Consider the following 18,935-nt stretch of genomic DNA (forward strand, 5'->3'; position numbering starts at 1 on the left):
TTGGTTGGCCATCAGTACAATTGTCCTCCGCTCACTTCCCAGAGTCAGTTGGGATGGGCTCCTAGTGAGGATAATGGGCTGAAAAAAGAATTTCCAACAATTGCAGTGATCTATTGCTGCTTTGCTGTTTACATTATAAATTTGATTTCATACCGTTGCAGTTTGCCAACTCTTTACTTTGTTTATTATTTTGTGTAAAAAGGGAAACATAATTTTATATCGATTTCTAATCAACTTAAACTTCTTATCCTGGTTGTCGTCTTTGGTAAGTCGATCGCAACCCACAATTTTGAAAGACCCAAAATCAAAGCAAAAATATGTCTGGAGCCACAAGAAAATAAAAGCCTTACATCAACCTATTTTGGTATTAAAGAAAAAGAGAGATCCATACATAAAAGTGAGTTGTTAATATTTATTACAGATATTAAGCATAGGAAAAATAATTGTTAGGATATACCAGGTCACCCTCGTCCAGGACAAGCCAAAAGGCAGACATACTGGAAGACCCCACACAGCTGTTCTTCACTTGACTCTAATCCGGAACCCAGTATTAAAGAACGGTGCCAACAGCAAAAGCTGTCGCATCTTTGTTTGCCCTTGATGTTCCTGATCTCCTGCATAAGTATACCTATTGTGATCCATTCTGGACTTCCTAAGTTTTGCCCACATGAGTGTTTTCGGGACTTTGTTTTTTTGTTTCTAGCCTTTTGTCAATTCCCCCTCTACATAAATAAACTTGAGTCATTCAGCTCTCTGTTTGTGCTTGGGTCAACCTCGACGAAACATAACAACAAATATTTTTGTCATGTTCATCCTCCTACAGAAAAACTATCACATTTTGGAGTTCAGAGACAACGAGGAAGAACGGTTCCAGCAAGGACACAGCCATCGTTCAATCAGCCCTAATTTTAGCAAAATTCCCTGAAGTAATTACCTTAAAAAAGTATTGAGATGTCGGGCTAACAATATGTCTGCCTGATGGATTGGCAAAAGCTTGAGGGCGTTGGCTTTAATGTGAGTTCATACGGCCATTTGTAGCTAGCTAGTTACTTTCAGAGTAAGGTGTTACTTTTGGGTGTCAATAATCTGCGATGTAAAGTACTTACTTTTAAAAGCAACTATTATCTGTAACTAATTACCAGGCTTGAGGAGTGATGGAATACATGCGACGGCGTTACATAATCAGGATACAAAAATGTAATCTCATTCCGTTGGTTACAGAAAAAAGATAAGGATTACTTTGCAGGATTACAATTTTATACAAAAGCATTTTTATTTTGCACACTACAGAGGACAATACTCAAGTCCAGTGTGTGTTAATTTTAACTCTTATTTTTTGCCGCGTTTGCAGTAGCTTTGTTTACATTCGCCATGTCCTTTCGCTCCTCTCTCTCAGCCGTCTCATTCCACACACACAGCATATTCGGTATCGGAGTAATCCATAATTAATCGAAAGTAATCAAGTTGGTTGGTTGGATCACTTCACCACTACGGTCGTAGGTGCTTTATTTTCTGTGGTGTGTCTTGGGCAAGTACAGCCTGGTGGCTCCTATCCCTCTCCAGGCCAACATGTTTCCACCCAGTCTCGAACCAAGGACCTTTAAGATATCAGGCGAATGTGCTTAATACTGCACTAGTTACATTACTCTAACATTATGGTATTCGGATGACATTACTGATTACATTTTTCAACAGGTAATTAGTAACTGTATCGGATTACATTTTAAGGCTTACCATCCCAACCCTGCTAACTACTATTTTTCAGTAACACGCCCAAAACTGGCGCCTGCTTTCAACCCTTGTATCATCCAAACCTGACGTACAACTAAGCACAACATACTTTTTAATAATTGTGTGGGGAACAATTTTGTCCCTACACGCTGCACCTCCAAAAGAAGCAAACCAAGTAAAATTTCTATCGTTCATAGAATCAATGCCTTATTTTTCAGTTTTCCTCAATTGTTTAAACATGTTTCACAAAGACTTTTCTATTTTCCCCTATAACCAAACACAAAGAACTTTTCTAAAGCTAAAGTCACACAACAACACATTGATTGAAAAGGAAGCTATTCACTAAACATCTGATAAACAGAAGGAAATTATTATGAAAATTTAAAGAATACCAAAAAAGAGAAACATTCCGAACAGCAGAAAATTGTTAAAAGAAAAAATAGTAATAATATTCAAAGAAATACTCAGAAGAAGATCTTCCAAAAAAATATCTTAGGTGAATCCAATATGCTTCACTCCTAAAAAAAAGACCTCATTGGAAGAAACATTTAAAAAGACAATAGGACTTTTTTCCCAAGTAAATGCAGTACACAAAAAATTGGAAACAATGATTATTTAACTTTAATCTCTTTTAACACAATGATCTGATGACATTTTCGACTTCTAGCAGCAATACATGAATATTTCCCAAAATGTACATTTGAAAACTGGACCCATGACGGTAATTTAAAAGCGCACTTGTATTGAAAAAAAAAGCACACAAAATAAATACAATCACCCAACAAAACACAAATGTCTGTTCCAGCAAATTACGAACCGACAGTGACAGTCTAATCAAAAGCACTCGACAAGTTGCTCAATAATTAACACCACTGATTATAATGATGCATTCACACTGGTTGAATTCATCATTTATAAATTGATTCAAATTATTCTTTTAAGTGTTTTAACCAGGGGAAAAATCCACTTGAAGTATGACCAGATGTAATTAACATATTCATTTGTGTATAACGTACTTTTTTTTTTACCTAAAAAAAGAACTCCAATTTGGGTGTGTGTTATACACAAGGTTATACGGTAGTATATTACCATATTCGTGCAATGTTTAATCAGTCAAACAATATCGCTGACCACGATCACAAAACATTTGGAGGCAACTAGAATCAAACCCGGGCCACGGAATCCTAAACACCAGTGAGATAGGGATATAGATGACTCATAAAAATCATTAGTTTTATCTCATTACCACACTAATTTATACTGAACCAAAAAAGAATCTCAGAGAACCAAGAAGACAAAAAGTCCTCCTAAAAGACATAAAAAAACGGAAAATACACGATAAGGGAAAGCACTTTTTGGTGTATTTGACAACGAATTGAGCTGAGAAAAAGTGAAACATAATTTTATATCTATTTCTAATCAACAATTAGGGGTGTGCGTTATACACGAATAAATATAATTAATAATAATAACAATAAATAATAGCTCAGTTTCTCAAAGTGTTTCAAAGTTGAGTCAAAACCTGCAGAACTGTCTCATTAAACAACAAATGCAAATCTTTCCAGTTTCCCTATGGCTAAGGAACTCATGTCCGCTCTGAATTCTTCCCCAGTGCTGGCTAAACAGGACCTTAATTGACCCTGTGCCACCTTCACTTAGCTCAACAGCATCAAGCACAAGTGAAAGTCCCAATTTTTCAGAATCATCTGATTGATTTTCTTCCTGTGTTCCCCTTACATCCCTCCCACATTCTCAGCAGCTGGAGTCCTCGCTCCCAGCACTGCCGCCTCTTCCTCCAGATTTGCTGGGAGATCCGACGGCAATCTGGCAGCCGTTAGTGACGTGACTCATGACCTTCTGTTTGAGCTGCGAGACCTGCTCCCGCAGCATGGAAGCAGTGGAGGCCAGGTCCGAGTTATGACTCTTGAGGATCTTCACCTTCTCCTCCAGTCGTGAGATCCTCTCGAGTTTACGCTTGCGGCATTTGGATGCCGCAATGCGGTTGCGGAGCTTCTTGCGTTCGGCTTTGATTCTTTCTTGTGTGTCTAGGTCAATGGGGGAAAGGGAAGGTGTGGACGTAGGGTCTCCCGATAGATGCGGGACCTCAGGAACAGTTTGAGGCGCATCTGGACCTCTCGTGTGATGGGCTCCACTGCCGGTATGACCCATACTGGCACCGTATGTCATCTGGGCTCCAGAATACGGCATCTGTCCCTGGTTGTAACTGCTAAGGTTGGTGTAGATGGGTATGTCGCTTGAGGACATCAGGCTCCTCTGGTAGGATGTTTGCAAAGAGACATTGGAGGAGGAGGATGGTGACATATGTCCTCCCACAAGCTGATTCTGCTTGTGAAGGTCAGCGAGCGCTTTCACAAAACCATCGACAAAGCCTTCTTGCTCGTTAGTGGCCTGGTTTCTGTAGATAAACGGGTTGGCGGCATTAGACAGAGGGCTGGTGGTGACCAAACCCTGGTTGGACTGGATGATCAGATGTTCCAGGTCAGGGGAGCCCAATTTCAGCATGTTCATGTCGGCTGAAGGTGTTGCTGATGCCATGAGGGAGCCGGTGTTGGTCAGTGCGTGGTTGTTAGGGTTTGTACTCCTTCCTCCTGGTACTCCGCTACCACCACCGGTGAAATGATGGCTTCCTACTGACATGGTCTTCTTACACATCAGCATCTTGTTTTCGGCGTAACGTTCATATTCCGGATATTGACTGAAGCTGTGGAGGGCGGGGGAGTCATCGTGGTAGAAAGGAGTCTCCATCTTGGCTGTCATTGATGAGGAATTCTCCTCAAGGTAATCTTCATTATCAGATTAACCTCAATAACATAAGTGATTGAAACGTTCCTCTGGCGTCAGTGGGTAGTGGATGGAGAACAATCACATGAGATGAGAAGGAGAATGCAGAATGCAAGTCCAAGCAGGAGTACATGTGGGTCTACAGGTAGAAATAACACAGAACAAGAAAAACACATTTAGACAAAGTTGATTTGCAATTTCTTAAAAGGGTTTTCAATGATTCTTTCTTTGCAAATAGAAGCGATCTAAAATTACAGTTATTCCGCTTTTTTGTGGGGGATGCATTCCAAAAAGAACTTAGGATAGGCAATATCTGCAATGTAGAATCCATTAATGTATTCATTTAATAAATACTCTATTATCAATTGAAACTAAAGAACAAACCATATTTACAGGCTCAATAATCTGTTTAAAACGTGGGGTGCGTCGTTTGAGGCACCATCCAAAATTTAAAAGTTAAATATTATCTTTTTTATATATGTGTTAACTATGCCCAACTAAGTTCAAAGGAAACATCATGTTTTGTTTTCCACAGCTCCTATCACCTTTATCTTACTTTTATCATCGCTGTTCAGGGCAGAACACATTAGGTTTTGGAATGGGCCTTTTTTTGCATTAGGCGGCAGTGGCACACGCACTGGCATAGTTTTTGTTTGCATTTAGCCTTATAAATCCCGCCTGCCAAACAAAAATAGTCACAATACAATTATACTATATTGTCCAACTAATAACACAAGCAAAAATAAGGATTTTTGGCTAAATAAGCTTCCCTTAACACGCTGTGCATGTTGCATTAGTGCCCAAGACGGTCAAGCAATCATATTGCAGACAATGAAACAAACAGCATTTTTGCATAACTCATAAATCTAACTTAGACAAACTTTTCTTTTTAGATAGCAATTATGGTATTTGTGTGATTAATTATGGTTAAAAAAAACCTTAGTCCCCACCTCATAAAAGACATGAAGCATGTTTGTATACTTGCTATTTTTATACATTTACATTTATTATATTTATTTAGATACTGATTGAATTACACACTAACACATATGAGCCAGTCCTAATTTATTTTGAGGTTTTTCAATGTATATTATCAGATTTATTGCTTAAAAAAGGGACACAATATATTTATTTACTTTAATTCAGAGTGATTCTAGACAAATAAGATGAAATTTATCTTTTTATGAATAAATATAAACTGAAATATCACATGTACTTTGTGTGTATATGTCTGCAAGTGAAGGTCTTTTTACCTCATATAGTGTATTTCAGAGGTATAGATTGATTTGATACAGGGAAATCAATCGATCAATCATCTATTCCTGCTATTGATGTATCTATTTTTATACTGTTGACATTTGTAATGTAGATATCAAATGAAAAAATAAAACATTTTAGTGCCCCAAATCTTTCTGCTGTGTTTATTGTAATTAAAAACTAACTCAAGAGGGAAGAGTTGAATTTTTAGCTGATCATAACATTTTTGAGCAAAAAACATCGATATTGGAATGGTATCGATCAATACTACCCTGTTTTTAAGTATCATCCACCCAAAATCAAAGATTCAAATGATAACTATATTAAAAAAAGCCAACATTCGTAAAAAAAATAAATCCTTAGCCGCGATCTCCTTTTTGAGGGAAGTGAAGAGTGTTGCGACTCTGCAAAATGCACAAATAATAGAAATGGAAGTTGTGTGAATTTTGGACAGCTGCGAGGAGAAAAAAATGTCTCACTACCAACATAATTCGTGAAAAAACGATACTGTTATATTGTTGTATACTCAGCTTGACTCCCTATTGGTGTGTGAGTGTGTGTGTGAATGGATAAGTGTGAAGCACATTGTAAAGCGCTTTGGGAGGTCTTCATTGACTTGAAAAGCGCTGTATAAATGCAGACCATTTACCATTGACGTGCGCAGTGGAGTATTGTCTTAACTTTCTTATAAAACTCAAAGAAATATAAAATCCTATGTTTTGTTACTAACACTAATACTAGAGGTCAACCAATTATCGGGCGCACTGATTGTTAGCACCGATATTTGGGAATTTGACAGATATTGGTTTTGTTATATTTATTATTTTGACGGGTCAATCATTCAGGCTCCGATACAGCTGACCATTTCTTTCCTTCTTGCCTGCCTTCCTGCACACACACTACCCACTTGGCACCTTCTGATTGGCTAAGCCACCGGGGCGGAGCCCATGAAGCAGGAAGAATAACGTTAGAGTGGAGTAAACCACGGCAGCTCCGCTGACTCCTGAGCCGCGACATGCCAGTGAATCAAGACCGCTGATAATATTGAAATTTTTAAACATCCGTGGTAGAAAAGCATGTGTATGATTAAGAGATAGCGTAAAAAGTGTAGTTAACTTGTTTTAGGGGAGCAGGTTTGGGTGGAGAATGATATATTAGCTCTTATCATTACATTAGTTTGTCAATCAAGCGAAAGGCTGATTGCTTAGCTATTACGGTAATACCCTCATATAAGAGTGGGAGAACTTTATTTTACTTTGAAAAGTATTGTATAAGTATTTGGGCGGCAGTAGCTCAGGAGGTAAAGCGCTCGTCTTGGGATCAAGTTATATGTCGAAGTGTCCTTGGGCAAGATACTGATGCCCTCGATGAGCAGGTAGTTAGTTGCATGCTGATACTGTTAGTTAGTGTGTGTAAAAGGGGAAAGTGTGAACCACATTGTAAAGCGCTTTGGGAGGTCTTCATTGACTTGAAAAGCGCTGTATAAATGCAGAACATTTATATTTACATTGAAGACCATTTTTTGTTGTTTTATCTATTTATCTTCATGGTGGATAACCAAAGGGAAATTACAGTATTGTTGCAGTGGTTTGTCATGGGGAAAGGAACCTTTGTGCCGTATTTGTGCTGTACGATGTGAGTCACTTCTGCCCAAATCAGTGGATGGATTCAAGCAGAGTGGTCCACACAGGCTCATTTCAACACACAATATCCTTATTTTAAAGTGGCCTAGCCTTCACCCACAGGGTTCCTGTAAAATTAGGAGATCGTGTGTTGGAATGAGGTTGTGTGGACCACTCTGCTTGAATCCATCCACTGATATAATTTTATTTACAGTAATCAATAACAAACATTCTCCAAAGTCAAGTCAAATATCCAAACAAGCTAACCGAAAAATAAAATAAGCAGTTTTCCTTTGCAAAGTTCCAAATAAGTTAATTTAGTGCATGTTCAATAAAATAACCAAACATGCACACTCATCCTCGTACTCTTTCAACTATCACCTTCAAAGTAACACATCTGGATAAAATACATAAAAGGCACACTCTGTTTCAAAGAGGTGAAACTGGACTGGATACTCTGTGAGCTCTTTTTTTTTCTTTTTTTTTCCCTTCAAAAAAACCTCTTAAAACTTAAAAATAAGCACTCATTCTCTACAGTCAAAAATGTTGCTACAAACATAACAATACGTAATGTGTAAATCATTAGTGTATAAACAACAGACTGACCTGTAAAATAAAGACATTGTGTGTTGGAATGAGGCTGTGTGGACCACTGCTTGAATCCATCCACTGATATGATTTGGGTGGAAGTAACTCATGCTGCAAACCACACTGGTGAACAGATACTGTACAAAGGTTTCTTCCCCATGACAACACAAAACAGCAATACTGTCAATTCTCTTGGGTTTTCCACCATGTAGATACAAATGTCAAACAATAGAAATTATGTTCCATTCTTTTCAGTCCTTTCACTCATACAGAAGATAAGAATATCACATCTATATAACAATAGTTTCATCAATCTGGCTCTACAACACGAGAGCCCACACTTCTCAATTCACCAGATCCTTTGAAATTTTGAGTTAATGTAAGTCATGTTGGTTGTATTGACATTTTTATTCATTTATTTATTGTAGAAAAAAAAATCAGTAAGCTATATACGTTTTTATATACTCTTAAACGCTGCTAAGCCTAATTTTATTCCCTGCACTTTGAGTTTTTGGTTTAAGTGAACGATTAGTCATGTTAGTTGTGTTGAAATTCAAATGTATTTATTATAAAATGTTTCAGACAGCTAGTAATTTGAATTCATAACCAATATTCTTTAATTATTTTTGTATTATTAAAAAAATCTTACGCAAAATTTTGAGCTTTTACAGCAAATGAATATTGGCTCCAAATATTGGCCTCCTCTTAATACTCCACTGCGACCAATGTGGGAGACGAGCAAAGACTGGTAAGCTTGCTATTTTAAAAATGTTGGCAGCGGACAGCACGAAGCCAAATGAATAAAGCTGTCACTTAAAGACATTACGACCCAATCACGCTGATAAGACTCTTTAGTTCTTTTTCAGCAAAAATGGACCGAAAGGCGTAGATTTGGCATAGTCAGAGATAACCTTTTACCATGTGACCGAAAATAATTGCGAAGCACTGCTTTAAGTACTAAAGGCAGCTCAACAGCAGTGGTGGGAAATTACGAGAAAATTACGAGAGAATTTTAAATAATTTTATGTGTGTTATATTTCATGTTTATTGTTACCTATACAGTAGTTTTATCATTAGTACTGTGCAGTTTTTTATTTACTGTGCATAAAATACAAGTGCATAAGTTTACATCTACGCTTGTAACCATTTTTTTTCCGATGCAAGCATACACACAAACTGAACCCTTTTTTTTTAAACATTTCTTTTTTAAACGAATGGGGCACTCCCGATAAAAGAGAGATTGCAAAGATGTTAGTTACAAATTCTGCGCAAACTAATATTGGACCACTAGGTGTAGCATTATTATGTAGTGCAACCAAAGCAAGTGCTACAAAGAATGAAGACGAATACAAACTAAGGAGACTGAAACTGACCAAACCATACTATTTTTTTTCTTTTTTTTTGCCAATCCTTCACAAGGTTTTTGGGCGGAACCCGTAGCAACAAGATGACAATCATGTCAGGTACATTTCTCATCCTACGAGTATTTTAAAATATGTTTGTATATATATATATACATATATATATATATATATATATATATATATATATATATATATATATATATATATATATATATATATATATATATATATATATATATGCTGCTATTTAGGGGCCTCCAATTGGGCAAAAAATAATTAAATGTTTTTAATGCTTTTAAATGACCAATGGAAACCAAAATAAACCTTAATAACACAATTAGCAGAAAACGCCAACACCTCACAAATGCTAAAGCTGGCATTCTAACAACAAGCCTCCAAACGGTGGGGCACATTTTATCATCACTAGAATTGAATAATAAAGTCCCAAAGACGCATACAGACACGCAACCGAGAAGGGGGCAAGAGCGGTACAAGGCTCTGTGTCAAATTGAAAGAAACATTTCAGGGCAGTGAAGTATTTTTGATGCTGTGTTGTTCACATTTTTTTTTATCTAGCGTTTTTCATCATATTCAAGCCTATCTATTTTGAATTTATGCAATCAGGTTTTCAGGGCGTATCACTCTACTGAGACAGCCCTGGCTAAGGTAACCAACAATCTTCTCTGAGCAATGGACTCCAGCGCTTCATCACTGTTGCTGCTGCTGGACCTCCGTGCTGCCTTCAACACTGTAGGACCATAATATCTTACTAGAAAGATGGATTGGTCTTTCCCCTAATGTTTCAAATCCTAACTCTCAGATAGGACGCATTGTGTTAGATATGGTGAAATGACCTCTAAATGCACTTTAGTGTTACCTTTGGCGTTCCACAGAGCTCAGTACTTGGTCCCCTTAATTTCAGCATCTATTCTATATGCTTACGTCAGGTGATATTTTTCGCAAGTATAATATCAGTTTCCTTTGCTATACAGATGAAACTCAACTGTGTTTTCCAATGGCGGAATCTCCCCCACTAAATATCATGTGTGGTCCTTTCTCAAGTTTCTTCATTTTCCTCATGCTGAGGTTTTGTGTTTTTCTTTGCCCTCATATAGGTTTTAGATCAGGTGATGATGCAATAATTGTGTGTAAAATTCTTTAGTCTGTACAGCCCTTTAAGATGTCTTGTGATTAAGGGATATACAAATAAACATGACTTGACTTGACTATCCTGTCCTTTATCAAGGAAAACAGTTCAGAAAATGCTGGTCACACCTATGGTTTAAGGTTTAAAGAAAACGAGAAAAAAATGGTGCTAGAAATTACTTTTTAAAACCATTTATCTCTAGTGAAAAAAGGCTGCCCTCGCTCAAAAAGGTTAAGAAACGCTGTTCTAAAGACAAGGGAATAAATTCAGTTTTTTAAAAAAGTGAAATGGCTCAAAAAGAGAAATACAACGACGAATAACCTCTGCTGGTTTTCAACCAGTGTACTGGGGCACACTAGTGTGCTGTGAGACCTTGTCTAGGCAGGTAGAGAATCTTTTAAATAAGGAAGTGCAATATGCTCTAAAGGCCTTCCACTAAGCCATTTCTTTCTATCCATTTTTTTGTACGCACGGAAAAATAACAATAATACATCAAATCATGCAAAAACCTTGCACACAATTGTGCTCATGTATTCTATTATTTTCGTATTATGTATATAAAAAAGAAAAAGATATGTAGTCGTTAAAAAAAATATCTGGCTGTTACATTTTGTTAATTTTAAGTATTATTTTGGGTATGTTTATTGTGGGGTTTTTTTTTTTAGGTTTCTAAAAAACAAAACTTCAAAAATGACAGCAAAATTGTACACCAAAATGAATAATAACCTGTACTACCTCCACAAAAGGTGTTCACGAAAGATACCAAAAACCTATACAGTACTGTCAATTTAAGCAATGTGATAATTTAGGCTAAAAACAACAACAACAAACTAGTGCAGGGGTTTAATTTTCAAAAATTGTCGAAATACGGTTTGCCCCGGGATTTTTTTCTTTAAAAAAGTGTGCTTTTGCTCAAAAAAGGTTGAAAAACACTGGACTATTCCCACGCGGGCATATGCAGACACGCACGCTCACACACTAATATGCACGCACGCATAAACGCGCACACAAACACCACATTAAATACATTAATTAATATAATGCAAAGAGTATACTTGATTCAGCACTGGTGGAAATTTAAAAAATGGTGAAATTTCCTATGTAATATTATCTCACGACAGACTTCATTAAGTTTCTCAACTAACTTGAAGAATTCGCGCCTTCTGGTTCGCGCCTGAACACGACCAAACATCTCCATCCAGTCAAACCGACAAAGTAGACCCAGAAACTCCCCTCCAAAAATATAAATAGAGAAAAATAAAATAAAGATGTTGGATACTCACATAGAAGCAAGAAGAGCGACGTCGAAAGCATCTGAGAGCAGACTGAGTGAGTCAGGCAGCGCGTTCGCGCACGCGCAGAGGCGCGCTCTCCAACACACTAAACTCACTTTCTCGCTCTCATCAAGTGACTCAGGCGATGAAGTTTGCGTGCGTATTTCCTGCCACGTTTCGATTCGGGCTGCAACTGACGACAATTTTAATAGTAAACTAGTCGCCAGATATTGAAACGATTAATCAAACAATCAAATGGTTTTTTTCTTCTTAAAGAGACTGTGTGTAATATTTGACCACTAGATGACACTGTTGTCTAATGAAAACGAAAACTATTGCGACAGCACGCAACCAGACACCAGATAAACATGGCGGTGACCAAAGTAAGGATTCCACTATGTAAACGAATACAAATTCCTCGATTTTTTTTAAATAATTAATAAAATTGGTGTAATAGGCAATGTATGTTTACTTAGTATTTAAATCAATATTTTGTTTTGACTGAATGAAAGTGAAACTAGGTATCTGCCAGACCCAAATGCAGGACACAAGGAGACATAAAACAGGGGATGTGATCAAGGGCGTTACCAGAGAGGGCCACAGGTGTTAAATATGTACCAACAAACAAACTGGATATACCAGTAAGGGCAGGCTGAAAAAAAATAAAAAATAAACAAAAGATGAAGAAAAAAATAGAAGAAAAAAGAAAAAAGGACAAAAAAAGAAGTTGAAAGCTAGGGGGAAAGAAACAAAAGGAAAGAAAGGTAAAAGAGAAAAAACAGAAAAAAAAAAAACAAGCAGGACGATAAAGGAAAAAAGAGGAAAAGGCAAAAAACAAGTAGAATACTAGGAAGATAAAATAAGAAATAAAAAGACAAAAATAGAAAGAAAAAGTGAAAAAGCTAAGGGGGAAACAAGAAAAGAAGCAGGAAAAAAGACGAGTCTGGAGGGCAAGGGTCCTTTTGTTCAGTGTATTAACAATAATAATAATGTAATATCCTGCACAAAATAAATTAATAATTGTTATTATTCTACCAAACTAAAATAACACTTTTTTATTCTCCAGTGAACTTTTAACTAGTTTGTCTTTCGTTATACTAAGCAAATTTAAATTGTAATCTCTGCATAAAACAACAAAATGTCTATTAAAATTATTGACTTCTTAGTGCGACAACAAATGAACCACAAAATACAAGAAAAGAAAGGTTCAGTCAAAAAAAAGCTAATCGAGAAAGACATCCCTGTAAAACGCTGGAAACATAAATCATAATATTTACAAATAAAAGATAACCTTCAATACAATTTAAACCTTTTATATACACTAAACAAATTTATAGTCAACAACACAGAATCCATTGAAAAAAATGCACACTGACCAATAATATTTGTGCGCTTACCATGCATTTGATATGCCCTCACCAGAGACTCCCGTCTGGTAACGGCCCTGGATGTGTCGAAACCCAACTAGGGTGGCATTAATTCAACAGCAACAACAAAAAAACTTTACTGGCGACAAGGCGGTATGGGACCTGAACTGCTGAGGAGATCTTGAAAAGGAGGCTAGTAAAGGAAACTAGAGAGGGGGTCTTAGGGTGAAGAAAAGCTTCACAGGGAGATTTAGGAGTATTTTAAAGAAAGATGGCTTTAGTGGGACGAAGAGGGAACTGAAGAAGGGGGTTGGAGTGGCAGGTCTTGGAGTGGGTGAACTTGGAACGAAGAGGGAATGGCCGATGGAGGTTGTGGGAGAAGAAGCTTGTCGTTCTGCAGAGTGAAAGCCTTCTGGAATCAAAACAATTCAGTATTGTGAAGTGGGTACCCAAGGTATTTGTAGTATAGCTGGCTAATTGTCTAAATAAAAATACTTGGGGAGAGGAAAAGTGAGAGGAATTGATAAGGGAGTTATGCTTCCATCTTTTGGGGAAAAGGAGGAATGCTCTAAAACAGAGCATATCTTGTGTACCACGTAAAAATGAAAATTTGATTTTAGCTTGCTCTATGTGGTTAAAACTTTGGCACATTTTTTAAGACTATAAGCAACTATCTAACCTTGGTTTACTCAAATTTAATTACAAGGTTACATTGTTCATTTATGTTAAACCCAGTCTAGTAATTTTATTTATATTGCATTTGTTTTGTGTTTTAGCATATCTATTGTTGGAAATGTGCAAAAGTATTCAAAAGTAATCCAGTCACATCACTTCAATGTTATAGTATAGGGATTATGTTACTCATTATTGATTTTTCAACAGTTTTTTTAAGTAATATTCCCAACCCTGTCATTACATTTCATATATAGTACATTTAAGTATATTAATATATTTTAAATATATTATTCAGATTCAGATTCAGATTCAGATTCAGATCTACTTTATTGTCATTCTAGTACACGTGTATACAGAACGAAATGTCGATGGATCTGACTCCCACAGTTTCCCTCAGTGTCCTTCAGTGTACAGATATAAATAAAGCTGTATTGTGTTATTTACCATAGTGCCGATAGTGCAAGAAGAGACGCTAACCAGATGTGCAAGATGGGCAGTCAGGTTAACAAGTCAGGTACACAGTACCATTATATTGTAAACAATAACACTGTAAGTAATAACACTGTAAGTAACAATAGTGCAGAGATCAAATGTGCAAGGAGTGGCAAGCTATAAAAAAAAACTGCCACTAGTGCAAAAGTCAAATTAGCAGCCGTTTAGATTTAAGTTAACTATATGTTAGATTGACCATTTAACAGTCTAATGGCCAGGGGGACTAGACTATTGCGGAGCCTGGTGGTCCTGCACCGCACACTGCAGTACCTCTTCCCAGAGGCTAGCAGAGTGAATAGTCCATGATGGGGGTGAGAGGGGTCCCCGGTAATGTTCTTAGCATGGGATAAGCAGCGCTTCTGGCCAATGTCCTGAATGGAGGGAAGTGTAGTCCCGATTATTTTCTCCGCTGTCCTCGTTACCCTCCTCACACTACCCCAGTCGGTAGCGCTGCAGCCTCCACACCACACAGAGATACAGCTGGTCAGGATACTCTCTATGGTGCCCCTGTAGAATGTGATGAGGGATGGTGGGGGCAGGTGGGCTCTCCTCATCCTCCGCAGGAAGTACAGGCGCTGCTGTGCCCTCTTAACCAGAGATGCAGTGTTCACGGACCAGGTGAGTTTGTTTGTGATGTGCACCCCTAGGAACTTGATACTGCTGACAACCTCCACAGCCTTGTTGTTGATGCAAAGTGGGGCATGGTTGGGCTGGTTTTTCCTAAAGTCGACAATGATCTCTTTAGTCTTGTCAACATTCAGGACCAGGCTGTTGTCCTTGCACCAGCCCACCAACTGCTCCACTTCCTCTCTGTAGGCCAGGTCGTTGTCATCCCTGATGAGGCCCACCACCGTTGTGTCGTCAGCATACTTCACGATGTGGTTTGTGGCGGACCTAGGGACGCAGTCGTGTGTCATCAAGGTGAACAGCAAGGGGCTTAGGACGCAGCCTTGGGGGGAGCCCGTGCTGAGGTAGATGACATCTGAACTGTTCTGACCTATCCGCACAGATTGGGGTCTGTCACAGAGGAAGTCCAGCAGCCAGTTCCGCAGGGGGGTGTTGAAACCCAGAAGCCCCATTTTGTCTACCAGATGTTGTGGGATGATGGTGTTGAATGCTGAACTGAAGTCCAGGAACAGCATCCGCACATGGGTGTTCTTCTCCTCTAGGTGTGTCAGGCTCAGGTGAAGCGCAGAGGAGATGGCATCCCTGGTGGAGCGGTTTGTCCTGTAGGCAAACTGAAAGGGGTCGAATGAAGAGGGGAGACTGGAGGTGATGTGCTCTTTAACCAGTCTCTCGAAGCACTTCATTATGATAGGAGTCAGTGCAACGGGCCGGTAATCGTTGAGTGATAAGATCTGGGTTTTCTTTGGCACTGGGATGATGTTGGCAAATTTGAAGCATGATGGTACTTTGGCTTGGTCTAGCGAGGTGTTGAAAATGTCTGTTAGTACACAAGCCAGCTGATCAGCGCACTCCCTAAGTACCCGCCCCGGAATGTTGTCCGGGCCTGGAGCCTTCCTTGTGTTGACCCTTCTCAGGGTCTTCCTCACGTCAGATGAGTCCAGGTGGAGTGCTCTTTCGTCCTGATTTGGAGCCGCTTTCACTGCAGGGGTGCTGTTTTGTGCCTCGAACCTACCAAAGAAATTGAAGACAGAATGTCAGGTTTTTAGCGACCGCTCGTTCGGAAATTTGGGGTTCTGGTACTAATTTGTCGCGTATTTTCTTGAAAATGTCGTGATTTGCCAAGGCAGTTAGCCAGCGGTCCGTACCGCAAGACGCCATCTTGGAGAAATGATCAGTTACGACCAGGACATCTACAGACTTGTTCTCTTGCTCAGCAGTCCAAAAGTCTATACAGACCAACTCCATAGGCTCAGAGGTGACTATGTTCTTGAGTGGTGCACGGTTGTGTGGTTCCGGTGTTTTCCCTACTACACAGCGCTGACAGGATTTGACATAATTCACAACATCACGTTCCATGCCATTCCAGAAGAATCGTTGCCGCACCAGAGACAAAGTACGGTTCTGGCCTTGGTGACCTGCTGAGTCATGTAAACCTTGAAGGACTTTCTGTTTCAATGAATCAGGCACCACAAACTGGAAGATTTTCTTGGCCATGTGAGGATCTTTCCTTATTTTGTAGAGCATGCCATTCTGTATGGTGAGTCTGCTCCAATGCTTCAGTAGTTTCATCACACTAGGCGACTCGACAGCTCTCTCACGGAAATATGAAGAAAATACATAAAAAAAACACTCATACAAACTGCATTTTAACCAGTGATTGATCAATCTACACCGTAGTGAATAATTCGAGGTGATTTAGAGGGTTGAACCAAGACCTCATGTCAGCTTATTTTAGAACAGGTTTAGAAAATTACCGAAATGTTCCAAAAAGTGTTTTTTGTTGTTGTTTTTTAATTTAAAAAAAAAAAAAACGCACACCTGAATTACAGTCATTTTGGCTGGTACTGCAACAAGTTACTATTGACAATACCTAACGCCTGTGTATATTTCATTTTGTTTGTTTGTTTGCTTGCTTGCTTGCACTTTGTGTTGCACCTGTTATGAAAATGCTGTTTTATAAATAATGTTGATCTGAGTTGAGTAGCTTCCAATGAAATGCTATATTTTGAAGTGTTGACTTAGAAGGGAAGATTAATAATCAGTATTTGAGTACCCCAGCAGTGGTAGGGTTTCATTTCCAAACGCATACCAGTCATTTTCTAGAGATGCCAGAGCGGTTGCATGTTCCCATCTAGTGGGCACCAAATGCATCTGCAACATGTTTCAGCACATCAGCTATGTGCCCCAATTGAACAATTTTGGAATTATAGAATATTAGAGCATGATCATTATAAAATGTACAAAACACACTAGTTGGCAATTAGTATTCAAAAAAAAAAAAGCTGATGAACTTTAATGAATATTGTGTCCTAACTGTACAAACTTCCACCTCAACTAAGAAGGCATTCAGAAAATTATTTTACACATTTACAATTTGGATATTACGCATATACATTTAAAAGGCTTCCTATGATCTCTGCTCATATTCAAATTTCAGTTCCTGAAAAATAGAAATAAATGTCACTCTGTCTGCAGCGTGACAACAGTTTTTGCTAAAACGGAAAATATTTGATACATATTTGTGTCTAGAGATAGAAACCTAGCGGCACACAAAATTTTACAGACAGGATGTGGCCCACGGACCTTGAATTTGATATATGTGATCTAAAATAGTTGTCGGCAACCACCGAGCTGTGGATTGGTACCGGGCCATGGGTCCTTTGATACTGGGCCATACAAAAAAAAAGCAATTCACCTCATATATGCACATTTTTTTACACCCCCAAATGACTGAAAGTTTGGGTTTGCGTTATACACAAGGTTTTACAGTAGTACAGTGTAGCAAATGAGTATCTAGTCAACCACCAATTGAGCAAGTTCTACTTGAAAATATTAGTGAGGCTTGGAATTGTCAACAAGGGTTAACCTAAACCATGATAGACAGAATGTGGATAAAAATGGAAAATAACATTATTTGATTTGGAAAGGATTAATTGACGAAATGGGGTGGAGAATAAGTATAAGGTCACCTACAAGATTTCTGGCTGTCAAAGAAGTTGAACTTCTAACTAGGTTTAATGAGACTCCACTCAGTATCTGTATTAATGGAACCTGTTTTAACTGATTATTGGTATAAATTACACCTGTCCACAACTTCAGGAAGCCACACTCCAAACTCTCCTATGGCCAAGACCAAAGAGCTGTCAAAGAACACCAGAGACAAAATTGTAGACCTGCACCAGGCTGGGTAGACTGAATCTGAAATAGTTAAAACGATTGGTGTAAAGAAATCAACTGTGGGAGCAATTATTAGAAAACGAAAGTCATACAAGACACTGATAATCTCTCTGGATCTGGGATCTATACAAAATCTCACTCACAGAGATTTCAAATTGAATAAAATGGTGAACTAAAATGCCAGAACCACACAGGTGGACCTAGCGAATGACCTACAGAGAGCTGTTACCACTCTAACAAAGGCTTCTAACACAATGCCCCGCCAGAGGCATTGTCCTGTACTACCAGAGGTTTACCCTTCTGTAGCCAGTACAAGTCCAGGCCCGTCTGCGGTTTGCTAGAGAGCATTTTGATGATCCAGAAGAGGACTCGGAGAGTGTGTTATGGTTAGATGAAACCAAATGGGAACCTTTTGGTACAAACATAGGTTCTCGTGTTTGGAGAAAAATAATACTGTGTTCCATCCAAAGAACACCTAACCCACTGTGAAGCATGGGGGGGAAACATCATGCTTCGGGACTGTTTTTCTGCAAAGGGACCAGGACGTTTGATCTGTGTTAAGGAAAGAATGGATGGGGCCATGCATTTAGAGTGAAAGTCTCTGTCCATCAGCAAAGCCATTGAAGATGAGACGTGGCTAGGCAGCATGACAATGATCCGAAACACAAGGGGGGTCGCAGTGGCTCAGGAGGTAGAGTACGTCTTGGGATCAAGAGATCCCAGTTCGAATCCCGGCTCCTCCGTGTTACATGCTGAAGTGTCCTTGGGTAAGACACTGAACCCTTTATGCCTTCAATAAGCAGGTTAGCGCC

At 38.6% G+C, this 18,935-nt stretch overlaps 1 protein-coding gene across 2 annotated transcripts; it reads right to left on the bottom strand.

Moving 5' to 3' along the window:
* Positions 1 to 398: 398 nt before the first annotated feature.
* june (JunE proto-oncogene, AP-1 transcription factor subunit) lies at positions 399 to 11,893 on the bottom strand. Of its 2 annotated transcripts, XM_088319831.1 has the most exons (3): positions 11,795 to 11,868; positions 8,019 to 8,151; positions 399 to 4,672 (listed from the first exon to the last, which is right to left on the bottom strand). In XM_088319831.1, exon 3 carries the CDS (start codon positions 4,507 to 4,509, stop codon positions 3,484 to 3,486), a length of 1,026 nt encoding a protein of 341 aa, XP_088175957.1. In that variant the 5' UTR covers positions 4,510 to 4,672; positions 8,019 to 8,151; positions 11,795 to 11,868; the 3' UTR covers positions 399 to 3,483. The 2 variants fall into 2 exon arrangements, with proteins under 2 accessions (XP_088175957.1, XP_088175956.1); XM_088319830.1 differs by lacking the exon at positions 8,019 to 8,151 and having other exon boundaries at positions 11,795 to 11,893.
* Between the last annotated feature and the right edge of the window lie 7,042 nt (positions 11,894 to 18,935).

This window comes from Urocampus carinirostris, chromosome 16 (genome assembly GCF_059441175.1).
Source record: "Urocampus carinirostris isolate Australia breed hairy pipefish chromosome 16, RoL_Ucar_1.0, whole genome shotgun sequence".
NCBI lineage: Eukaryota > Metazoa > Chordata > Actinopteri > Syngnathiformes > Syngnathidae > Urocampus > Urocampus carinirostris.

Bases quoted from the DNA above. Each gene is read 5' to 3' on its own strand.
- june (XM_088319830.1), bottom strand. From the start codon at position 4,509: ATGACAGCCAAGATGGAGACTCCTTTCTACCACGATGACTCCCCCGCC.